The 27,090-nt window shown below is 39.5% G+C and overlaps 1 protein-coding gene, 1 long non-coding RNA gene and 2 pseudogenes across 2 annotated transcripts; 3 read left to right on the top strand and 1 right to left on the bottom strand.

Annotated features, from left to right (window-relative positions):
- LOC110431621 lies at positions 517–1,959 on the top strand. Its single transcript, XM_021450801.1, has 3 exons — positions 517–1,031; positions 1,601–1,739; positions 1,871–1,959. The coding sequence occupies exons 1-3, from the start codon at positions 831–833 to the stop codon at positions 1,957–1,959; spliced, it is 429 nt and encodes a 142-aa protein (XP_021306476.1). The 5' UTR covers positions 517–830.
- LOC8070481 lies at positions 2,692–4,145 on the top strand. Its single transcript, XR_002449474.1, has 3 exons — positions 2,692–2,961; positions 3,059–3,588; positions 3,671–4,145. It is a non-coding gene; the product is annotated as an uncharacterized LOC8070481 (long non-coding RNA).
- On the bottom strand, positions 13,582–15,892 carry LOC110431616 (annotated as a pseudogene).
- On the top strand, positions 22,838–23,703 carry LOC8070480 (annotated as a pseudogene).

Raw genomic sequence — 27,090 nt, 5'->3', positions numbered from 1 at the left:
AAAATGGCAATGGACTAGTTGTGCCATTGCCTAATTTAAATGTTGGTGTGACTGTGGATGTTGTTAAAGGGATTGTCCCTGCTGTTAGAACAGATATAGATGGTATACTTGTTGATCGAAAAAAGTCTAAAAAGCAATCTTAGAAGTAAGTCTTGTTTGCACAATGTGCTGCCATGTTTTTTGTTATTATTTACTTGCAAAATAGTTGCATTTATTTCTGCAATGTAAGAAGTCTTGTTTGCACAATGTGGCTAACTTGTTTGTTTCCTATGCAGGAGAAAAAATGTCAAACGCAAGAGGAAGCAATAAGGATGTCTTTATCCATCCATATCAGCTGCAGAGAATGGCAAATATTGCAAGGAACCAAAAGAAAGTCGATGAATTGAAACTGCGACACCGCAAAGAGGCCCTACAGGAGTCAATTCAACCAAGGAAAGAGGCCCTACAGGAGGCAATTCAACCAAGGAAAAAATAAAGGTCAGTCTAATCTTCATGCATTGAATTATCATGGTACAGTAGTACTTACAGTAGTACCAAAATGACATGATGTTTTTGCAGAAAACTCAGGGGACAAGGGAAGCAGAAGGCAACACTCATAATTTGCGTCCAAGGCCTGAAAGAGCAAGTTCTGAGATTGAGATTGCAATTGCAAATGAGGAAATTGCTGACTGTGAAACAATTGGAGACTTCTTAAGTGATAACGAAGGTGATGTTTGTAGCATGTATTGTAAATGACCCCATGTGATCTTGTAGCTAATTCCTCATGAACCATTGCAGATATTCATAGTAGTACCAAAAGGAAGAGGAAAGGAGGAAGGAGTGTTACTAAAATGGAAGATATCATATTGGAACCTGGCAGCGTGCCTAAAATCAAAATAGAACTAAATGACAAGTTCCAGCCTATTGGAGAAAATTACAGGAAGCTTTCTAGTGTTATTGGAGTTCAAACACGTAAAATGTTGCCAGTGGGATGCTCTGATTGGAGGCTTGTGGATCCTGATAAGAAGATGGAACTTTGGGCTGACATACAGGTACTGTACTCCAGTGCGCACCTGATCTCTAGCTTCAGTTTAGCAGTATATGTTTCTGTTACTCAATGATGAAACAACCAAGCTTCAGTTTAGCCTGATGAAATGTTTAGCTAGCTGCTAGCATATGTCACCCACACTATCATGTGAATTCAGTTAATTGGAGTTTAAAATATGACATTACATTGGTCTAGAAATAATTTGGGCGGCTAGCTGCTAGCTGCTATCATGATACTTAGGCCCTTATTAGGCTCCAGGATCCGGTGACATTTGTATCTGGTATCGCTTGGAGAGCACTTAGGATCAGCAGGTTTAGAAAACCGTTGTTGTGGTCTCATCTACATGAAGGCAGCCATTCTGTACTCTGGATTGGTGAATGGTGCACACACATGTACAACACGTAGGTGATTGGTGAATGGTGCACACACCCATTAGCTGGAGATTATTAGACCGTGCTGTTCCTGTGGTGCCCTCTTCATGCCCAACAGCTAACAAGCACTAATCATCCTCTTTACCTTATATAGGCTCTTTTACTCATTGGTTTATTGGCTGATTTTTTTTTGACTTTCCAGAAACGATTTGATATTGATGATAAAGCCATGGAGTGGGTTATATCTAGTGCTGGAGCAAAATGGAAGCAGTTTAAGGCAAAACTAAAGGAAAATTTTTTTGATGAAACAAAAACTGATGAAGAACTGAAGAACTTACATGGTCATAGAATAGATTATCATAAATTCGATTCTCTTCTCAAATATTGGAGGTCTCCTGAGTCTCAAGTAAGGACTAACTAATATGAATCTCATGAGTCTCATGCAGATGTAATGTAACACTTCTTATGATAGGCTCTGGCGGCAAGAGGAAAAGAAAATCGTGCAAAGCTGAAGTTTCTTCACACATCAGGAAGTGTGAGCTATGCTTCTACTGCACATAAACTGGTATAGAAACTTATCATTGTCATCTCATTTGAATGGATCATTTTGGGCCATTTTGACATGTGCAAAATAAAAACTTATAGGGCAAACAACTTGGGCGCCCTCCTCGAAGAGATGAAGTCTACATAAAACACATACCAGAAAAAAATGGAGTGCCTTTAAGCACAGCAGCATCAACAATTGTAAGTTTTTGTAGAAAGCATGGACATACATATTCAAGAACAACTAGTATGTAGTAGGTGTGGCTTGGTGCCTTGTTTGTTCAAGCATTCTGAGTTCTTACATGAGAAACATGTGAATGCTTGCCTGCCTTTTATGCCTATATTTCTGGTACATGAGAAACATGTGAATGATTCCATACCTTGTTTGTTCAAGCATTCTGAGAAGCATTCCGGTACAGTACTGCATGAATAGAAGGCTGAATAGTGTAGCACTCTTGTATTTCAGTTCTCTCAAATATAGCAGTTTACAGTTTATAAATATTTCTTATATGCCTATATTAATTTACTCAGTTTTCTTCCCTACCTTTTTTTGACTTGGATAAATTTGTTATTTCCAGCAATGATTTATCCTTAGTCATTACCTTATTGCATCGATAGCTAGTTTAAATTATCTAAAATCAAAGATTTATAAACATACATGTTCATTATTTATAGGACCAACTGAAAGAAGTTGTTGCTGTATATCCGGAGCTGATGGATAAGACAATTCAGCAAGGTGATATTCTTGCTGTTGTTTGTGGAAAAAAGGAGCCAAAAGGCCGAGTCCGTTGTTTGGGTCTGGGACCAACTCCTCAAGACATTGGTATCCCAGGACTTAAGGCGTACACATCGACAAGGCTCCAAATACAAGTTCTGGCACGTCAGAAGGCTGAAAGTGAGATTCTAGTGCTACAACAACGTATCTTGGATATGCAACAAAGGGAGGAGCAAAGGATGGCACAAGGATCTCCAAACGTCGAAATATTCTCACACAATGGTTCAAACTCAAGACAGCAATTGGTAAGTTACTTCAAAAATGCCTTTTCATAGCATGGTTCTAGTATACAAATCTAAAATTTGACCACTTATTAATATGATCTTTCTATGATTGATGTAGAGCCCAAGATCTGAGGAACTTGGTGAGGCCAATCAGCATGTTCAAGGTGAAGAAGATGACTATGTAGAGGCAAACAACTATGATCAGGAACCGGATGATGAGGCCAATCAGGAAGTTGTTGCCCCTGCAGTCTCGCCTGCCATTAATATTACAACATCACCAAGCAATGATGTCCCACAATTTACGTGTGATGCACTTGTAATCTTCTCAACCTCTCATGCATATATATACTTGTGATTTAATAGCTGCTGAACCTAGCATTAATCCTTTTCTCATAAATTCATCATCTACTTCAGGCTGGAAATGAGGTCATATTATTTGCCATGTCGAGTAATGAAAAAGTGGCTAAGGCAACTGTTGTTTCAGTTAATCCACACAATAAGCTAGCGGGTGTGGCTCTTGGAGCTAAATTCTGTGAAGTTATTGTCAATGTTGTCCTCTGGCGTGAAACATTAGTGCCACGTCCTTATGATGAAATAAAGACACTAGGGGATGCTGTAAAGATGCCGATTACCTGGCCCTTTAATCGAGTAATGTCCACTTAATTCTGTTCTCCTTTTTTTGATGTGTGTGAGTAAAATATCTATAGTTTCTGACTATGATACTTGACAGATGAAGGTCTGCAGTCAGCAACCAAGACGTTCTCAGGATGTTGCTGCAGGATCATCTCAGAGACGCTAGGCGGCGCTAGCTTTGTTGGAAGGAAGGGTGTTGGGAGCAAATATGCTGCAGGATCTTCTCATCGGGTTGTTGCTAGCAACTTGTTGATAGGAAGCCACTGAATTATCAAATGATGATGACCTAGATGCTTACTTGCATGCTTTTGGACTACAATATGGTAGTTTTAGTTTGTGGACTCCAACCTATCTTTTGCTCCATGTTGGATCACTTTTGGCTAGTGGCTTTCACTCAACAGGAAAACATTGCTTGTTGTACAACCTAATGACTTAGCTAGATTTTGTATTCAGCTACTATATATGTGCTTGTATGTTGCCTTGATGGCAAGAGGCTTGAGCTAGCTAGTGACATGATTATATATGTACTCATTTAATATTGATGAATGAGAGTATGATTATGCTATTGTGTATGTCATTCAATATTGTATTTGGTTCTGAATGTGGTTCAGGTTTAAATATACATTTATTATTTTTTTCCCATTTTAATTGAGCTTGATGGACTGCCCGTTGCAAAAAATATCTTGCTGCAATGGGCTGCCCGTTGCTGAAAGTTCTAACATGCTGTCCGTTGCTGAAGATGGAATGATGGACGGTCCGTCGCTAAATATAAGGTCCGTTGCTGTATACATACAACGACGGCTTCATTAGCGTCTGCTAGGGTCCGTTGCTGTAAGATTTAGCGACGGACCGTCTATCGCTGTACACCCCCTACAGCAACTTCATGTCAGTCGCTGATTAAGGGTTGTGGTGTAGTGTTTTTTAATAAATTTATTCAAAAATATAAAGTTGTATGTATTTTTTATAAATAGAGTTAATTTATGATATAAACATGAATGGAGACACGTATTAAGGGACGGAGGGAGCAGGTGAAAACGGAGTGATCGATTTGATGGGATGTACGCCATGTAGGACGAGAGAACTTGCAGTGATTGATAAGAGGCAAAAGCAGCTTCTCCTTTCTCGGCCACCAGCAGCTGCTGCAATCTAAAATTCTGAACCTGAGGAAGGTCATGGATGCTCTCCTGCCTCTGGTAACGGCATTGTTTAGTCTTCGTTGAAAAACTTTTCACCTATTTTATTGAATTTTTCCATACATAGACCATTTAATATAAATAAAAAAACTAATTATACAGTTTAATTATAAAATCACGAGACAAATCTTTTAAACCTAATTAGTTCATGATTAATCATAATTGCTATAGTAACCAACATGTGCTAATGACGAATTGATTAGACTTAATAAATTCGTGTCGGAGTTCAGGTGAGCTATGTAAATTGTTTTTGAATTAATCTATATTTAACACTTCAAATATACTAGGAGGATTTCCCGCGTGTTGTCGCGGGTATGAAGGAGAAAACTTAGTCCTAGATTCATGCGCTGTCGCTCAAGCATGCCGGTGACATGCCGACATACAACTCACGACGTCGTCCATGGTCAGCCCCAACACCATGTTCAGCCACGACTTGCCAAAGCTGTTAAATAAATAGGCAATTTCTATACCATTTCAATTCCATAAATTAATATTATGGTAAACTCATTCCTGTATTTAGACTTTTTGCTTGTTCGTAGGGTTTAAGATAAAAAAACTGCAAACAAGTATAATATAAAAAACAAATGAGTAGTAAAAATCAATCTCAAGATTTATATAGACTTCGTCTTCTCAATAAAAAATGTATTGTTAGCTTCTTGTCTTTTCACAAACAATGTAGAAATTGACAGAAACTTATAAAATCTATATAAAATAAAAATCAAATCTAGAAATTATAATTCAAAAGTTTATTAGGCTCCTTTCAACCAGAGAGTGTAACGTGCCATTGCGCGTGAAATAAAAATCCTAAAAAGTCTAAGAGCATGTATATAAACTATATATAGACAGTCTGCTTCAAAGTCAGTTTTAAAAGCTTAAAAATTGTAAAATTTAATATAAAAGATAAAACACAAATAAATAGAATAAAGTGCTCATTTTCTACAAATGTCTGTTTGCTCCCGTAGCAACGCACGGGCATATTTTGCTAGTCTATATTTAACACTTCAAATATACTAGGAGGATTTCCCGCGTGTTGTCGCGGGTATGAAGGAGAAAACTTATTGTAGTCTATTAAGTATATATATATATATATATATATATATATATATATATATATATATATATATATTCCTTTCTACACTTACGTGTAGTTACTCTCATCTTCAAAAAACTACATTGTGTATGTATTCATACTTGTTTATCAGTTTGAGTATGTTTATATACTCTTATTAAGATACTCTAGATCTTACCACGCGAAATTTTTTTAAAAAAAATTATATTTTAAATATATTACTAAAATGTCACTACTATATTATATACAATAAGTATAACCATATACTCTATGTATGTTTGCATACTTAACATACATATCACTCTAGATGGTCTAGTATGATCATATACTTTGTCTATATACATTTCGTCCGGTCATATACACCTTAAATCTAGAGATACATAGATGAGAGTAACTACACGCGCGTGTAATATATATATATATATATATATATATATATATATATATAGTTTTAGTAATCTGTTTCTAAAGAGGAAGAAAAGAGGTCATATAAGAGAATAATTATCAGCACTATGCATGCATGGTCACGTGTAGGTAGCTGCATCTACTACTAAAACTATTTGTAAGTAGACACTTAATTGCATGCGGCAGCAGGAGAAATAAATAATGACGTGGCGTAAAGAGGTGCAAGAGAATTAGCTTAGTGAAGTTTATCTTTATATGATATGGCCGGCTGCTGTCCACAAGAAGGTATTTTGGGCGACGTGGCTCAATGTGGGAATTGTAGGTGACGTGGCCACTTGGAGAGACTAGGGTCCAACATACAATTGATATAGTTAATATTAATATAGATACTAACATATCTAATATGACATCTTAAAATTTTCATTTCACAAACTAGACAAGGCACTGGAAAACTTAAGACCACGTCTGCATACGTAGCTGCTTGCGTCACTCCACGTCCACTACCCAGGAAATTTCATAGGCAAGAATGAGCTGACCGTAGGTGTGTCAATATTATTCTACGGAATCAGATGTGCCTATGTTAGTACGTTAGACTTGGGCTTTGTTTAGTGTATGGACCATTAAATAATATAGATGAAAACAAAAATTAATTGTATAGTTTGTCCTGTAAATCGTGAGATGAATCTTTGAGCTTAGTTAGAGCAACTCCAATAAATATGCTATCCATATTATTTAGGCTATTTTTACATTTTTAAAGAGCTTAGTTAGAGCAACTCCAATAAATATGCTATCCATGTTATCTAGGCTATTTTTACATTTTAAAGCAAAAATTGAAGTCCAACGGGTGTGCTATCTGGTTTGCTAAAATAGCAAGTTTACTATCCCTAAACTTTCGCTTGTCGTATATAGCATGTCGTTCTCACTAACTATCCTATACAAAGGTTGTTGTGGAACTCTATAATTTGAATAAGTTTTTTATTTTACATAATGGCTAAATCTTGTAGTTTAAAATATAATTTTATCTAGTCTCTTGGAGATGCTCTTAGTCTATAATTAGACAATAGTTGTCAAATAAAAACAAAAATGATATAGTATCTGAAACTAAAAATTTTTGGAACTAAACAAGGCCTTGATTGGCTGCCGCCAAATCTTGTACTAGTATGTATGATGGTTTTTCTGAGCATATTAGAGCAACAAATTAGAAGCAATTTTTAAACATTATATCGTTCACTGAAAACAAGCTACGTACACTAATAAACCACTTATTCATTACACTAGTACACTCACTCTTTTTTATTTTATTTTTATTATAGACAATATTGTAACACTTAGCTGTGTGCAGTTGCTGGATTTTTCCATTTTCTAAAATTAGTACACTTGGGGGTGGAGAGGAAGGGCCAATGCTCATCGGCCTTGTCGGTAGATTATAAGAGAATAGAGAGACGGTTGACATGGAAGACACCCGTCACAGTTTTATGATAGAGGATGTAATGCCTCAGAGTCCAAATGGTTGACACCTGTCACAGTTTTTGACAGCGGATGTAACACCTTATAGTGTACGCTGAGCGAACCACACCTACCACCATCTGACTTACAATTTCATCCTCACTTCGCCTAAAAAAATAGAAGCCTTCTACGTTGGTCTAACCCCTCTTTAACAATCAAAGTGGGACTAAATTCTCCATAATTATCTCATAATATGTACATGGGTCACCACGGGCCAAATTTCAAATTAGGCCGGGTGTAACATACACCCCCCCTCAAAGGACCCAACGTCCTCATCGGCCCAACATACCCACAATCGGGCAAACAATGACCAGAAACATTCCCTCTTAGCATATGCGACCGTACGTCCACTGCCGACACATGTGTCACGTTGTGCACCCCGCAGGGCCTACACGCACAATGAACCCCATGTTCGCACCCCTGACTCGCACGTCCCCATGACTGCGAAGGTCGGCTCCGACACATGTGTCATGTTGTGCACCCCGCAGAGCCTATACGCACAATGAACCCTATGTTCGCACCCCTGACTCGCACGTGTCCGTGACTGCGAAGGTCGGCTCCGATACTATTTGTAACGCCTCAGAGTCCAAATGGCTCATATCCATTCTGCACGCTGAGCGAACCACACTTACCACCATCCCACTTACGCTTTTGTCCTCGCTTCGCGTAAAAGAATTAACCTGAGGATGGTGAGATGGACTCTAGAAGCCTTATATATTGGTCTAACCCCTCTTTAACAATCAAGGTTGGATTAAATCCTCCACAATTATCTCATAATATGCACATGGGCCACCACGAGCCAAATTCCAAATTGGACTGAGTGTGACTGTGGAAAAGATAGGGATCGGTATTGGCGCCATAATCATTGCCGCGTCGCTATTGGAGTCGTGTACTAGGTCATCGTTGAGCTCGGCCCCCGTGCTAGCGGCATAGTTATTAGGACCGGATAGGACATCGAACCGCTGAAGGCTTCGGTTCATGGTTTGATTGGTCCAACCGGTTGAACCGCTGGTTTAACCCGGTTCAAATAGAATGAAGAATGATATAGGAACACAGCTGAATTCATAGCTCAGTGGTGGAGAACTTGCTTCCAACCCTGCAGAGCAGAGTCCCCGAATCCCCTCATCCCCCTTTTTACACATTTTCCCATCATTTCTCTCCTCTACTCCCCATTCCCACGTTCAACTCCCACCTTCAGTTGCTGGCCGATCGGTTTTCCACAGTCCATAGTTCGGTTTTATACCAGTTTCAAGGAAAAAACCGCCTGTTCACCGGTTTAATACCGGTTCGATTGCTTACCGGTCATTTAAGGTGAACCGAACCGGTCAAGGCTTTGGTTCGATCTTTTACCGGTTCGACTACCGGTCCGGTCCGGTTCAAATAACTATGGCTAGTGGTGGTGGTGACAACAGTAGTACGACTAAGGGCAAACTCAGTACACAAGGAGCGGGTACATGTGTCTCAGGGTGGGCATTCGGTTCTCGGTTCGGTTCCCTTAGTTATTTATAAAATTTGGTTCCTAGAACATAAGAACCAATCGGTTCCAAAAAAATTTAGGAACCGAGCATTTCGGTTCTCGGTTATTTTAGTTCGGTTCCGGTTCTTACTGAATTAACCGAATTTTTTCAGCAAAGATTAATACAAAAAAATATGTAGGTTTTAAAGCAAATATAGGCAACACCACTTCTAATTTAGATAATAATAATTCATAAGAAAACAATAGCAATATAGTAACAAAAATACATAGTAATTTAGTATGAGACGTCACACAAAAATCAGACTTTGTCTTACAAAATACTAGTAAGTAAAGTAAAATTCATGAATTTTGGTTCTTTCGGTTAATTCGGTTAACCGAGGGTAGGAACCGAATTGTTCTCGGTTATTTCGGTTTCTCAAAACTTAGAACCGAATAAGGAACTGATTTTCTCGGTTCCGGTTCTTTTGGTTCGGTTCCTCATTTTCAATTAATCGTGCCCACCGTGACATGTGCCCCCCCTCAAATTCTAGGTTTCAAAAAATATGTGTTCTTTCATGTAGCTGTAGAGGCATCTATATAACCGTCACTCAAATTTTGTGCAAATGCTGCCCCTGGGTATAATGGATAGTCTAAGGACTATTATAGTTGTCCAACATATCTCTGTCATCCCTCGGTGACGATTCCACCAAGGGTTTGCCAACTTCGTCATCCTCCCCTATTGAGGCGGTGACGGAGATGATGATCTTGTGGATGACAACCGATGATGAGCGACAACAACGATTGACGATGAGCGTCATCTCACCGCACGCATGTTGTACTAGTAGAAAACAGACTTTCAGATTTTGGCTTTAGTCCTAGTCATCTTGGGGCTTGGGGCTAATGTCAGCATTAGCATAAGTCCCTGGTCTAACGACTAGGGCCACAGAGAGACCTTTGATCCTAGTTGATGGCTCTAACCAAAACTACCTGGGTCCAATGATTAGGGCCACAAAGGGAAATTTAGTCTCAGTTAGTGGCTTCAACGCAACTAAAGGTCACAATTTAGTCCTGGGTGGTGGCTCTAAATTGAGACTAAAGGGGCACCTTTAGTCCTAGATTGACCTACCAACCAGGACTAAATATCCATGCTATATATTCACCTTTTTTTGTCCCTTGGCCCATGCCATCTAGTACCATTTGAAGCTCTTATTCTTACTTGGGTGAAGGAGTTCATGTCCATTTTTTGTTTGAGCGATTTGTAAAGAGTTTGTTCCTCCATCCATTCTAGGGTTTCTAAGGTTAACAACTTCATCCTCTTATTTTTCATTGCTAGTATTGCTCATTTCATGGTTTAGAAATAGAGAAATAATATATGATTTTTTAGATTGGGAATAATGGTGGAGTTTTTTTTATTTGTACATCATTTTAGCTCAAATTTTCTTGATAGTTTGCATATGTGGATGTGGTTTACTTATAGTAGTAATTGTAGGATGAGAGGTTGGCATTGGAGAGGAGTTGCTCACTATACGGTGTCACGCCTCTAGTGCCCTGGAGGAGCTTCTCACCACATGGAGGCAGATTTACGTAGCGGCTCAGAACAAGGTGGAGACAAGGCAAGAGTACCAGATATGTCACCGTCTCCAACCTAACCTCACGTGTTGCCGTGCTTAGGGGATGCACCATGTGGGGGAAGGGAGTCATATCCACCATCTTCATCAACATAGCCCCGCGTGCCACCGCTTGGGGTCCGAGGAGGAGAGGGTGAGGGCGCCCTGCCACTTGAGCGCTGTCTCGGGGTGAAGGAGCCAGATCCACCACCATCTCGGAACACAGGAGGTGACGAACGGGTGGTGGAGTCCACGATGACGGCGAATGGGCGGTGAAGAAAGAGACAAAGTGTTGCTGTGTTGGGCTAGGGTTCGGGGTGTTGCTTTTATACATCCGTGGCATAACGCGCCCGCTTTTAGTCAGATGAAAGGTCAGCATAGCCTAGGCCTGGGTTGGCTAGACATTTTGGTCTCCAGCGCCCCACAAGATGAACTTTTAGACACACAAGCAAATTAGATTTTTTTTGTCCATAGTCAAAAAACTGACTATCGAACTGCTTTATTCTGTCGGTTTTTGTATTTTCTGTCAATTCTATCCGTGTAAGGCGAACTATTAGAGAAATTTTTGTTTCTAGTAATGAATATAATTCTAAAAAATAATTCTAATAAAAAAATAGGTCTACGACTCATAATTCAATCCATTTTCCAACCAATTCAGCACTTCTTCTATTGTTTAGCTCCCCTTATCTAGCTTGTCTGGTTCCGCCACTAAATTCACTGCTACAAGATATATTAGGAACACGATAAGAGATGCATTTAAACGAGAGAAAGAACAGAAGCTAGCAGTGGATTATGTACCTCGTTATTATTTTATTTTATTTTGCCAAAGCGTGTACGTATAATATATGACGGATATATCATCATTGATATATCTATTTTTGCGAGTCATCGTCTATATATCTAGGATATATATACACTCTCCGTATATGATTTGGAAGTCATCGTGGACAAGGTTTAGGTCAAACATTAGAAATATAAATCATAAATAATTTTTAAATTGTTAAGTTTGTAAAAGTAAAAATTATATGAATACATTTGTTTTAAAAATACTTTTATAAAAATATACACGTATTATTTTTTCCTAAATATTTTTATTAAATAAAAGGTCAAAGTTGTATTTTAGAGAATGTGTCGCTGTTATAAACAACTTCTAAATCCTATACGGAGGGAGTATTTACACATTTGTTGAATCAGCGATATATTTACACATTCGTTGAATCAGTGCACGCAACTTTTCTTTTGCAAAGGTTTGCATTAACCCGCCGACAATGTATATATTTCCTTTGTTTGATGCACACGCATCTTCGCTCCCTCCTAAAATAGTCTGGAGGATCTCCAATCCGATCTCTGAAAAGGGGAAAAGCGGCCACATACAAACAGCCTCCGGAGCTCCTTTTCAACTCCTGTGAGTGTGTGATGGCGCACGCTTTACCTAAACCCGCCGCCATGATTGGTCACTATTAGTAGTGCTTATGGTTACATGTCTCCCTCTATCCTCCTCTTGCAATTGGGGCAGGGCCCAACAAAATGCAGTGTTTATTACTAATGATAATGGAGTAGATTATGGCGCGCAGCCCTTATAATAATGCCGCTTCGCCCCTGCATGCTTCTCACATGGGCATACACGTTACGTGCTCAGACGCGCGGCCAGTAGCTTCCTGCTGGCAAGCAGCTTATATACACACACGCGCACACACACACGCTCATGTGCACAATTGCGTATTGCGTAGCGTATACGGCTGTGAACGAAGCTACGACCGTATGCAATGCAACACGTACCATGTATTTAAATGATGGAAAGGGTAAACTGATGGTAGATCAGTTGGCTGGATTTTGGTATAACCTGTCTAACTACACAACCAGATTTTTCAAATTCTCCTAGTGACGTGGGGTTTTATAATGTTTTAGCATTCAAAATTTAGTATAAACTTTTCCGAGTAAATGTCTCCTAGTGAGGATTCCCTAGTGTTTTGACTATTGGTAGTGTTTTATTACTAACTAAAAACACTAGGAGAACTCCACCATTTTGGTAGTGCTAGATTTAAGTCTTCGACTTGATATGGGTGCTCGAGTTTTTCTAGAATTATTTTAGAATTTAATAGCGTTATGCTTTTAGTGCTAGATGACGTGCCCGTCGACAGCGAGATGTCTGTGGTGACTTCATCGACCTCAAGATTTGATGATCTAACTCGGTTTTTCAGATATACTCATAGAAGTAGGATGTATGTGCGCGCGTTTATAGGTGTGAGTATGCCCTCGTATTTGTGAGTGTCCAAGTCTATAATTAGATCTCGCAAAAAAATCATGGCAGGGGCTGCGTGTCTGCCGTCTTTTAATTTATTACTAGGTAGCGTGCCCATGCGTTGCTACGGGATAACTAACATTTTTTATTAAAAATACATGTATCGCACAATAAGATAATAATATTATAATAAAATTTAAATACCAGCTATAAAGTTACATTTAACTTAAAGAAACAAAGTTTCTGAAATCAAACATAGTCACGTAGAGCACGACGTTATAGCCTCACAATCTCTACTTTATAAACCTTTTCGTGATACGACCAAGATAATGTTTAATATCGGCAGGCAGAAATCTTTGATATCTATTTCTTTCGTGCGCTAGTAAATCCACAAATAAGTTCCGCCGTATTTTCATACCATCCTGTCACACATTTGAGTATATATATAAATTTTAGTGTGTGTCACATGGATAATACTACGTTTTTATGAAAAAACTTTTATAAAAACTAAGACAAAGTGTGGCTTGTGTCTATTCCATGTAGACATATACTGTAGGATGAAAAATCCACTTAAGTAACTGTATCAAGATTCACGATCAGCAATATATAGAAATAGTTAAATCATAGGTATTTGTTATTGTAAGCGACGATGATTTTGAGTTATTTACCCATCTCTGTCCTCTGCAATGTTTTCTGCCCGTTTAAATTTCCATTTGTAAACATCCTCATCCCATCCAGGAATATGTTTATTTACTGCGGCCGTGTAGTTGTAGCTAAATCCAAGAGTGTATTTGGCATACATAAGCGCTGGTGTGTCTTTACACCACTCTTCAACAGGTCTAGGGTCAATCATGATAAGTATTTTTTTCTCGCTGATCGAAAACATAAAGCATATATTTTCGAAAGGATAACCATGGCAAAAGAAACTGCAAACACAATAACGATTAGAATAGTCTATAATGCTGAGCAAAAGACTTACGTATCTGTATTGTGCTAAGTTGTACTCCATATCCTCACATATACCAGTGGATAGTTTTATGATGTTATTTTTAAGACTGTCATGTCATATAGAATGAAATAAATCTTGAATGAAACACTCACTCTCAATGCAAAATTTCATCCTTTATAGTTTCGTAGCCATTTAATTTGATGACCCATAAAGAGTTGAAATCGTATCGAGAGAGTTTTATTTAAATGAAAATTATTTCTTATCTCTTCTTAAATATACTATTATACCATAAAATATCTATATGACAACTTATATATGTAATGCCATAGAAAGTCAAGTTGAACAAGAACTTTTAATTCTAGGTCCAGAAATTTTCAGGAAGAATAAATTATTATTCGACTACATATATGGCAGCAAGGTGACGTTGAAAACAAAAAAAGCACAATACACGCAGAGAAGAGATGATGATGGATGTCTATAGAATTGTAAACACGACACGGCTGCACTGCCTTGGCTCCATTGTTGATGAGCTTCTCGATGGCCTGCAACGCCTAGACGGCGGCCTGGATGTAGAAGGTGATGGGCCCGGCCAACGGCGCGAGTGGGTTGGCGGTGACCTCTTCTTTCTCGTCCGCATCAGCCGAACTTCTTGGCCTGCTCCAAGTACTTGTCCATGCGCGGCGTCGCGAACAACCTGTTCTTCTCCATGTCGCCCCTCGCCGCGAACCGTTGCCGGTCGTGCGACGTCTCTGAGGACATGGCGTACGGCCGGCCCTGCTGCTCGTACACCGCTGGTGACTTCATCAGCTTCTGTAGCTCCTGCAGCTTCTTCCTTAGCACGTCCAGCAGCGGGTCGTCGTACGGATCCGCCACTGGCACGTCCCCCAGCGCGTTCTGCGCCTCCACCAGCTTGGCCAGCGCGTCGTCAAGCTTCTTGCCGTCCACCATCGTCCTCGCATGCTTGATCATCGTCGTCGTCTGTAGCCGGGCCTCCTCCTTCACCACGTCCACCGGAGGGTCATCCGCTGGGAACGCACTGCCGCTCCGCCGCACGGTGACCGTCGAACAGCTTCCCCGCCGTCTTGTACGCGTAGGTCACCTCCAGGATGTCGGCGCCGCGCTCGGTGTCGATGGCCGCGAGGAGGAGGTCCACGATCAGCTTCCGCGCCTCCTTGCTGTAGAGGTCGCCGAAGGCGACAGTGACCAACCTGGCGTCCTACGTCTGCGGGTAGTTTCCGACGGCCACCGTGGACTCGTCCTCGACGGGTGTCACCGTGACGGTGAGGTCCTACACCAACACGGTGAGAAGGCCGGTGAGGCACTGGGAGAAGGCCATGGTCAGCTTGTCGACGTCGTTGACGACGGAGAAAGTCCCTCCCATGCTGTTCCCGACGACGGCGGTGAGCACCGTGGGGTCGTAGTCGGCGCCGAACCCGAAGGTGTACACCGGCGCGTTGCTGATCTTGACGTCGGCGGCGTTCCCGCCATGGTTTTGCTGCCCGTCGGACATGAGCATGACGCCAATGACGCGGCCGGAGCTGAGGTTCTGGTCGGCGAGGACGGATCGAGATTGTATTTTGTTTCCTGTGACCAAAATTTTTGCTACGTACAAGGATCTACCAAGGATTGGAAAGTGCCCGAAATTTTTGTTGTTACGTTGATGAAAATTTTATATCAGGAATTCTTTATTTTTTCTTATTTCATTTCGCACTCTTCCACATTCCTGATTATATATTATTCTCTATCGTAAATTTGCAACAGGAATTCTTTTTCTGTTTTTTATTTCAATTTTCACCCTTCCACTTCTTAGAGGTATAGCAGGTACTTAGGATTGAAAATTTTATATCAGGAATCCTTTATTTTTCCTTATTTCATTTCGCACCCTTCCACATCCCTGATTATATATTATTCTCTATCGTAAATTTGCAACAGGAATCCTTTTCTATTTTTTATTATTTCAATTTTCACCCTTCCACCTCTTAGAGGTATCGCAGGTACGGGAGGGGGAGCGACCAAAAAAAGTCATGTGGTGGTCTTACTTTTGTTTTTTTAGTTGTACAAATAAAACAGCCAAAACTTGCAGCACGCAGGAGCCGCGCGCAACGGCTGTTCCCGTCGTCCCGCGTACGTGCGGGCTCTGGGTCTCCCATGAGTACACTACGGACTACGGACTACGGAGTACACGTACTCATCACAATCACAAAGAAGAGGAAAAGTCTATTTCCTCCCTCTCCTCAACTTTCATGATAGTCTATTTTTTTCTCTAATTTAGAACTGGATAAATTATTTTTCTCAACTTTTTAAATGGTATATTTTACCTATCTAGAGCGGTTTTTGAACATAATTTTACTATAGTGAATGAGGTTTTGTTATGGTGACAGTGATTTTGTCTTTTGTCTTTCTTTATTTGGCTAAATTTTGAAAAATCATAGTAAATTACAGAAAAATCATAAAATAAAAAATATAATTTGTTAAGGCTGTCTCCAACAGAAGATTCATTTGGAAACCCAAACCTAAAATAGGTCTCCAACACAATACCTATAGCCTCCAACAGAGTACACATACAAAAGACCCATTTTAGGTATCAGGAGAGGCATAACCCAAATTTGGGTATCCTCTCTTCTCGAGACCCATTTGCAGAGAGTGTTGTCTTTTAGGTCTTGTCGTTGGAGAAGACTAAAAATAGGTATGGAACCTTTTACCTGTAGTGCTACCCAAAGGACAAATGAGTCTTGTATTTTGGGTGACGATTGTTGGAGATAGTCTAAAGTCCACATGAGTATATCTACATATTAAACATATAATATGGTATATTTTAGTATAAAGTTTTTGCTATGAAGGTTTGTCTTTTTCTTTTTTTATTTGTTTCGACAAAATATTTAGAAAATCATAGTAAATTACAAAAAATCATAAAATGGAAAAAAAATCTAATTTTGTTAGACTCTACGTGAGCATATCTACACAATGAACATATACTTTTTCTATGCTTTAGTATAAATTTTTTGTTGAAGCTTTAGAACTATTTTTCTATAATTAATTGAAATAATTCATAGTTGTTGCTTCTGTAATTATTTTTTTGAACTAAAATATATCATATTATATGTTCTCTGTGTATTACTCATGTAGAATACACAAAATTAGATTTTCTATTTTATGATTTTTCTGTAATTTACTATGATTTTTAAAGATTATATGTTTACTTTATACTAAAACATATCATATTATATATTTATTGTGAGAGAGGTGATTTGTCTATTTTAGAGTTGAGGAAGAAAAAACAGATTTTTATGAAAGTTAGAGGACAAGTAGAAAATGACCACACTCGTTTTAGATGGACATCGGATTCATTTTGTGGATACGGCCCGGCCCATCCCCTCCCCGCGGCCATAATCTCCAGAATGGCGCTAGCTCGGAGGACCGCAACCCGCACCTATCACCGGGCCACATGACAGCCTGCATTGCGTGGAGGAGAGTGCTGTACGGGGGTTGGCGTGCTTCACGTAGTCATAGAAACTTTTTCCCCATTGGAGCTTATTTTTCTCTAATATTGTCAAATCGAGTAAGGTTGCTAGTCTATAGAAACTATGAGGATTCTTTATACGCACCGATATGGAGGAGAAATATAAATATATTTTCACTATAATCGATCAAGTCATCTATATATAGCTTAACTATTAGTAGTTTGTTTTCAAAGAGAAAGAGAGGAAGTCACGTGAGAGAATAATGCTAGCAGTATGTATGTATGATCATATATAGGTAACTGCATCCACTACTGAAACTATTTATGAGTAAATACTTGCATGCGGCAGCAAAGAAGTGAATGATGACGTGGCTCAAGGAGGTACCAGAGAATTAGGCTAGTGGAGTTTACTCCTAGAAGGGTCGAGATGGCGGACTAGAGGGGGTGAATAGTTTTTTCTAAAACTTATCGTGCCGGCTAACCGAAACAAATACGGAATTAAAACTATTAGTCTAGCCAAGACTACACCCCTTTATCTAAGTTCTCTAGCACCTTGTAAAAGATCCTAAACAAGTAAACAAGGTGCTTCCTTAGCAAGAGCTCACCTAATCAATTTTAGAAGCAAGGTCACACAAACCTATGCCACTAGTACTTTTTAAATCGAGGGAGCTTCTACACAACTAGTAAGCAAAAGCACAAAGCTTCTAAGCTCACTAGCAATGCTCAATAACAAAGCAACCAATGCCAAATTAGAGAGTGCAAATTACTTAGCTACACAAACTAAGCAATGTGACTAACAAGGTTACACAAACCAAATTAGTCACGCAAGGGGAACTACTTCTAGCTACACAAGCAAGAAGGTAACTAGCAAGCTACACAAGTTAACTAATTACAAGAGCAACTATATAAGCAAAAGTATATGAATATAAATACAAGCTTGTGTTAGGAACATTCAAACCAACGGGAAGAACAAAGTTGACACGATGATTTTCTCCCGATGTTCACTTGGTTGCCACCAAGCTACGTCCCTGTTGTGTCGACCAACACTTAGTGGTTCGGCGGCTAAGAGGTGTATCACAAACCTCGTCCTCACTAGGACACTACAAGAACCTACCCACAAGTGAGGTAGCTCAATGACACGTACGATCCAATAGAGTTGCTCTTCGCGATCCCCGCGGGGTGAGCATCGTACCCCTCACAATCTCTTCTTCGGAGCACCGCACAATCTCCTTGCGTGCTTCGATAGAGTCACAAGCCACCAAACCATCTAGGAGGTGACAACCTCCAAGAGTAACAAGCACACCTGCTTGCAATACGAACACCTAGTGCCACTCGATGCAATCTCTCAATGCAACGCACAAGAATCGCTCACTCACACAATCAGATGATCACTATCAAGCATATGCGAGTTAGATGCTTCTCTAGCACTCCCCAAATATGGACACTAAGTTCCAAGGGTGCCAAGCACCAGCCAAGGCTGGCCACTACTTCTATTTATAGCCTCAAGGGCTAAACTAGTTGTTGTCTCTTTACTATGCAAAATCCGTGAGCACCGGACGCGCTGTAGGGAGCCACCGGACGCTCGAACCCTAGCATCCGATGCTCGCGAAACAGCCACATGTCACTAGCCATTTGAACTCGACTGTTGCCGCCAACGGCTAACTCGCACGACTACCTGACACAATGACACCAGACGTGTCTGGTGCGCACCAGACCCAAATGTAGAGAGGAACGCAAACTCGTAGGGACACCGGACGCACCCGATGCAACCTCATCGGACGCTCAAACCCAACGTCCGATGCTCAGCAGTCAGAAAACCCTCCCTTGCATAATTGCTGACGTCAGACTCCACCAGATGCACGAACAGTGTCCACCCTATGTCTAGTGTGAGCGTCCGATGCTCACTCTACGCCCATGCCGGAGACTGACAGTACACCGAATGCTCTGGTCCAACATCTGATGCTGCCAACACGAGTGTCCAGTAAGTGTTTCTCAGCGAGAAACACTTTCTCGACTTCTCTAAATTTTCCACCGGCACAATAGAAAATATGCACTTAATTTTCTCAAAAGCGCCAAATCCAGCCTCGCATGCTCCACGGGAGGGAGAGAGGAACCCAAACCCCTCTCTACCCTAGAAACTCCACCTCCTTTGTAAATGTGCTAACACCACCAACTGTACATCACTTTGTGCAAGTGTGTTAGTATTTTCATAAACATTTTCCCAAAGGAGTTAGCCTCTCAACTTGCCACGCCACTCGATCCTAACACGTATGTAAAGTTAGATCGCTCAAGTGGCACTAGATGACCGATATGTAAACAAGTTTGCTCCTCTTGATAGTACGGTCATCTATCCTAAATCCGGTCATAAACTTCTCTACACACCTATGACCGGTCAAATGGAAATGCCCTAGGTTATACCTTTGCCTTGTGCATTCCACTCCATCTCCTCCAATGTTGATGCAAGACATGCACCAACCAATCACCAAATGATATGATCCACTTCATATCATCACGTGACCGTATTGGTTCATCGATCTTGACCTCACTTGCTCTTCACCGTTGCCTCGGTCCATTGGCGCCAAGTCTTGCTCAAGCTTCACCGTCACACGCGGTCCCTCGCTTCAAAGCCTCCGACTTGCCCTTCACTCTTGCAACCGGTTCATCGAGCCAAGCCTCATCTTCATCTTCTCCACCTTGGTCATATGACTCCATGTCATGTCTCATATGCAATGAGCTCCTCCATCATCACATCATCACCTGCGGACTAATCTCCTATGTATCTCACATAAACACTATTAGTCCATCTAAATTGTCACTCAATTACCAAAATCAAACAAGGACCTTTCACTCCCTCCGTTCTAAAAAGAATGTAAATCTCGCTTTCCAAGAAGTCAAAAGATCTTTAAGTTTGATAAAATTTATATAAGATGTTATATATAGTTAGATCTCCAATTAAGCTTATTATGAAAATATATTTCATGACTAATCTAATGATACTTATTACATATTATAAATATCAATACTTTTTAAATAATATTTGGTCAAAATTAAGAATCTTTGACTCTTTGAGATGCGAGGATTATATTTTTTAGGATGAAGATAGTATTTTTATATTACAGGAGATATTGATTAGTCTAATGGGTTATACCTATTCCTTACCTAACTCATCCTATCCATAATCTTATCATTTTAACCCAACGTTCACACTTTAAAGTTTAGGAAAATTTGTATGATACGATTCATTGTGACACGAATCAACTTCAGGGCATTTAGACTTAAAGTAAACTAGGTGAATTTCTCATGCATTCCTACTAGATTTTCTTAAAAATAAACCATTATATATGTAACATTACTATAGTATTTAGTATATTTTGTATGCATATATATATATAAATTTGATTTGTATGTTATTTTGTTGTATTAGATCTGGTAAACAATCGCTAAGCTAATAGAAGAAAAAAATTAGAATATTTGATTACATTAAAGAGAAATAGGTGATCAAACAAATAACATATGTAGATGACTTATATGTTAATAGATTAAATATTTAAAATATTTCACATGATATAAATGATATGAATATTTTCTGTAATTAATATGAGATGACATAGACTTAGTGGAGAGTGATGTGGACACGTTGCTTGAAGAGATAAAACATTTCGTGGATCACTAAGGCCTTGTTTAGTTCGCAAAAATTCTAGGTTTAGCTACTGTAGCACTTTCGTTTATATTTGGTATTTATTGTCCAACCATGGACTAACTAGGCTCAAAAGATTCATCTCGTAAATTGCAAGCAAACTGTACAGTTAGTTATTTTTTATCTATATTTAATATTTTATGTATGCGTCCAAAGATTCGATGTGACGAGGAATCTTGAAATATTTTAAAAACTAAACAAGGCCTTAGTTGGGATGATGTAAACACCTTACATGAAAAGAGAAATCATGTAGTTGGGTTTAGCTATGTAATTAGCTAGGAGAATTCCCCACGCGTTGCCACAGGTATGAAGGAGGAATATAAATATGACCTCACTGTAGTCTATCGAGTCATCTATATATAGTTTTAGTAGTTGGTTCCTGAAGAGGAAGAGAGGAGGTCACGTGCGAGAATAATTGCTAGTAGTATGCATACATGATCATGTGTATGTAGTTGCATCAACTATTAAAACCATTTTGACTTGTGAGTGGACACTTGATTACATGCAGCAGCAGAAGTGGATGATGACGTGGCGCAAGGAGGTAAAACAGAATTAGCTTAGTGGGGTTTGTCTTTATAGGATATATAGATATAGATATGGGATGACATAGACATAGTGGAGAATGATGTGGACATTTTGCCTAAAGAGATAAAATATTTAGTGGGTCACTTAGTGGAGAATGATATGGATATTTTGCATAAAAAGAGAAATCATATAGTAAGATTTAGCTTTATAAGAGTATATAATTTGGACCAGCCCAGCATCAACTTGGCCCAAACCCGGCCGAGTTTGGCCTGGCCCGTGAACCTTATTGGACTGACTTTGGATCAAAATGTCATCGTCTTAAAGCTAGGCTTCAAGTGGCCCATGGGATGCTACTTTAGGCTTGAACCTCAAGTAGTTCAATGCTCGTTCAATGCCTCTGTCCGTCAAAAGACTAATGAAACAGTGGCATATAGGGTTTTTTTTGCAATGGTTGACAGGGAAATTCAACAGTGTTAATGGCACACAGAGAAGTCACAAAATACTAAAACCCCATTTCACATCTAAAATGGATTAAAATTTATTGGAATAATTCTAGGTGATAAAAGCTACTTTGTGCCAATTTATGCAGCAAAATCAATATGTGGACCTCACTAAAAGAACATTAGAAGTAAAAGAATCATGTTGACACTTTACAATTTTAGCTAAATGGACTAAAATTTTCTAGAAACAGTTTAATGCAACACCAGTATATTGTGCTAATTAGCACCTCCATATGAGCATATGGGTTCACATAAAAAAACCAGACTTTGGAAATAAAATCTCGTTCACATCTCAAAATTTTAGCAAAACCAATTCAAATTTGTTGCAATTGATTTGATGTAAACGAAGCTAGTTGTGACAATTAGCACCTCCAAAATGAATATATGGGTCCTGCAAAAAAAAAACAAACCCTCAAAGTAAAAGCTTGCATTCAAAGTAAAACTTAGGCAGTCATTTGGTTAGGCTCCAAAATCTGTCTAGCCAAAACTAGGGCGGACCCAATACCAAGGGTCTGTTTGGTTCCCCTTGCTAAATTTTAGCTAGCTAAAACTATTTTAGCTACTCTTGGGTGACTAATGGAACTATTTAGCTAGCTAAAATTTAGTTGGTGGACAAACAGGGTCTAAATTTCTTGCCTAGGTTTTTGGCAACCAGATGAATGCAACAGGTCTAATTGCGGCTGTTATAGCTGTTTGGAGTACAGCTTTGCAACAATATGTACATCTGACCATCTTAGTATACTGACTTCTTATATATTGGATCACCACTATGCTGAATTTAGACCCTTTGTGAATTTAGTCCCTCCTGCTAGTCGGACCATTTGTGGATTTCTTGTTGACAGGTCCCAATAATGTTTTTGTTTCTGTGAGCATATGGTGATTTGTGCTCTGCTACTTTCCATGATTGTGATGGTGAGTAGCTGTATCCGAATTGTGATGGTTTATATTAGCCTGCATTATATTAGCTGGTTGAAAATTTGCAATATGATGGTTTATAAGTTTGTGGATCACTTGTATTGTGGCCGAAGTTTCTCCATCTTTCTGCTAGCCCTCTTGTCAATAATTTGGTGCAACTCTAGCTTCATCTAAGTGCCATCCTTTGTTGACAGGAGTGCGTAGATGAAACTAGAGTTGCAATATTGTACCCTTAGATGAAGCAAAGGATGGCACTTATTGTACCCTACTACCCTTATTCTGTAGTTTTTCTTGACCCTCTTGTGCTTCATTGCCATTGGCGTCAATCTAAGCCAATTCATCTGCATTGGTCGGTTTTCTGCTGTATCCTTCCAAGTCTTGGGCCACATGAAGACTGTTCTTGTGCTGTCCCTCGGGTTTCTTTTCTTTGGCAAGGAGGGCCTGAATCTTCAGGTAGTTCTTGGGATGGTCCTTGCAGTTCTTGGAATGGTATGGTATGGGAATGCATCAGGTAAACCAGGTGGCAAAGAGTGGCGTAGTGTCCTGCCAGTGAGGTCTGCCAGTCTCAAGCGAAGCTCAGATGAAAAGGTTGGTGCCGAGAAATAGCCACTTCATTTGAGCGGACCATTTTTGCTTTGAGGTTAAATTTCTGGTAGAGCAAACGTCACAAAAGTTGAATGCTTTGTGTTTACCGCGGAAGCTGAACTGTTCCCATCTAGAAAGTAGAAACTCAGTTACAGGTATACAGCGCCTCAATTTTGGCTTTCCCAAGTCCCAATCATATACAGTGAGGGGATGATAGATGTTTTACAAGACTTGAAGACATTTAACATAGTGTAATTGTTTGTGAAGCATTGCTTCTTGTATTTGGTGTGAATTTGTGGTGGCCTAGTACCTTTTTTGGACGACTAATTTTAGTGACGAATTTGTGCTCACCCTTAGGTTGTCTCCAATAGGAGACTCATTGTGGAAATCCAAACCTAAAATAGGTCTGTAACACAATACCTATAACCTTCAACAAAGTATCTATATAGAAGATTTATTTTAAGTATTATGTATCCTCTTTCCTCGAGACCTATTTGCAGAAAGTGTTGTCTTTTACGTCTTGTTGGAGAAGACTAAAAATAGGTATTAAACTTTTTGCCTATAGCGCTACCCAGAAGATGAATACTCTCTGTGTCTACAAATAAATGCACATCTCGTTTTTTCGAGGAGTCAATTTTTTTAAAAAATTTGACTAGAAATATATCAAATAATATCAATATTTGTATCTGCGAATAAGTATATTATAAAAGTATATTTAATGCTCAATTTAAAGATACATATTATATATAATAAATATTAGTATATTTTTGTATATATTTAGTTAAATTTAAAAGATTTAACTTCTCGGAAAATGAGATGTGTATTTATTTATGCACAGAGAGAATAGGTCTTATATTTTGGGTTTGTTGTCGGAGATAGGGCAGCAGTGATCTTTACGGATCAGCCACCGCCGCCTCCTCGATCAGTTCACCATGTGGTATGACACATATCCATCTAGGGGGCTTGACCTATAAGAGTAGCAAATGCTTGAGAATTGTTTGATGAAGTCCACAGGCACCCACAACCACCAAATCTCTGAATCTAACCCATCAGATTTCTCAGGAATCACACAACCCTCACAAACTAGGGTTGAGGAGAGCCCTATTAGGATTTGATGCATTGATTCAATGGTGATTTAATCCAAGAGCCACCAAGATGTTATACATGGTTTGAAGGATTTACCATTCAAACTAGCTTTGACCGCTAGAAACCGCCTTGGAACAACTCTAAACCGACCTTATGGAGCAATCTGGAGCATTGGATCAAGAGGTGGTTGGATCTAAGCGCACAAGCCAGCCAAACCGCCTCAAACTAGTCTATAAATACCCCTTGCTCCATATGACTATATATATACCACTGTTGACCCCACTCTTGAGAGCATAGAAGCAAGATGGAAAACTCGAGTACATGGTGAAGACATGTCACTGTAGTCCACTCTTGAGAGCATAGAAGAAAACTCCGAGTACGTGGCGAAGACATGTCACGTTAGTCTTGGAAAGTAGGGATATAGTGAGGGAAAATTTAAGGACAAATCTCAATGTGGTCCTTTTATTTCTATGTTTCAGACATGCAAGGGGTGAGTAGAATAGTATAGGCTAAGATTAGTTGCACTAAATTTTCAGAGCCTATTTACCCCTCCTCTTGGCCCATTTAGTTCTTCCAGCTTATCTACACGAACATGACATGAATTGAGTAGGTGCGGACGTAGAAAACCCGAAGCAGTGGCTAGCGCCAGGTCGCCAGCGATGATCGTCCTCGTGTACATTAGGAGAAACGTTGCTCCCCGAACAAGCAGAGTACAGGTAAGCACTGGACAACGGCCACAGAATAGATCAGCAGTACAATTCTTAGTTTTTGCAACCTGTGTCGATAGTCTCACAACAGAGTTCTTTGATAACAGGGCACTGAGTGTACTTGAGGTAAGCTTCACATAACTTAATACTTAACTAGATAAGTGACATTGGCACTAAAAACATGAACTCGGCATGTTATTAGCACACAACGTTTTGACTTTTGAGTTCTGGAACAGGAAACACATGGGCCACAGGAACATGACTCGCACAGAATGCTACTACCTTTTGCCATTATTTTCAATGAAACAAGCACAGCAGGAACCCTGTACTAAAAATACACAAGGCAAGATCAGTGGCTGGACACGCAAGGTTGTCATCTGTAGCCCCTGTGCTTGCTCTTGCTCCTTCTCCCCCCCCCCCCCCCCCAAGATTTTAAGAATATATGAGAAAAAAATTGTGGTCAAAGATATGCATTGAAAACCATGCACAAGTCAAATGTGTCAAATATCTTTGACAAGAGGGAGCCCTCTTTATGTTTCTGAACATGAAATGCCAGCATCAATAGTCATTACATTAAAGAAAACAGTCAAAAAAGAAACAGCATGATGATATGTGATGTTTTGCCTTTGCATAATCGATTCTTCATATATATAATGCAGGTGAGTATGTATAATTTTCCAGCTGGAAGGCTGAAACCACATGACAAAAATGCAACTAATAAGATTTAAGTAAATAGCAAATATTTTGTCACAATTATGACGGCCTAAAACTCATCTTGTAGTCTTTTCATGCATTGCTAAAGCCTAGCAGTAGCTAGTCAATCAATCTAACAGAGTAATAAAAGGCAAATAGACATATGCAAAGGGAAAAAGAACATGGCTGGAGTGTAAGTAGCAGCAATATGTAGCTGTCTTCCATTTGACACATATAGTTGCTTCGACCTTAAGTAAATGCATACAGGTGATGAACCAACAGAAACAAAAGAGAGCCAATGCTCAGGGCCTCAGATAGTAGTTTACATTATTGCACGCAATTCACAGAACATGAGTTCTGGAACAGGAAACAGATGGGCAGCAGGAACATGACTTCACACAGAATGCAACCTTTCGCCATTATTTTCGATTAAACAAGCAATACACAAGGCAAGATCAGTGGCTGGACAAGGTTGTCATCCCATAGGCACCCCCCCCGGAGGTTGCTTCCCACAGAAGTGAGAGAAACATACAAATGCTGCGTTGGACTTCAGATATGGGACTATACCAAAGTCCACCTTGACAAAGTAAATATATTGTTCTGAGTACCATCTTAAGAAGTGGTACAGAGTGAATAGCATAGTGTTTTCATTGAAACTAGACTATGATGATTATTTACTCCCTCTAGCCACGTTTAGGGCAAGAGTTGGATAAACCTTGAAAACTACCAACATCAATAACTATTACATTACTTAGTTTGGAAACATGTAAGCTATATGTGTAGATTTGGATTCAAAATACTTGCAAAATCTTTTAAAGATTTTAAGAATATATGAGAAAAAATAGTGGTCAAAGATATGCATGAAAACCATGCAAGTCAAATGTGTCAAATATCTTTGACAAGAGCAAGCTCTCTTTATGTT

The sequence above is a fragment of the Sorghum bicolor genome, chromosome 1 (assembly GCF_000003195.3).
Source record: "Sorghum bicolor cultivar BTx623 chromosome 1, Sorghum_bicolor_NCBIv3, whole genome shotgun sequence".
Taxonomy (NCBI): domain Eukaryota; kingdom Viridiplantae; phylum Streptophyta; class Magnoliopsida; order Poales; family Poaceae; genus Sorghum; species Sorghum bicolor.
This window is presented reverse-complemented; position numbering and strand designations above follow the sequence as displayed.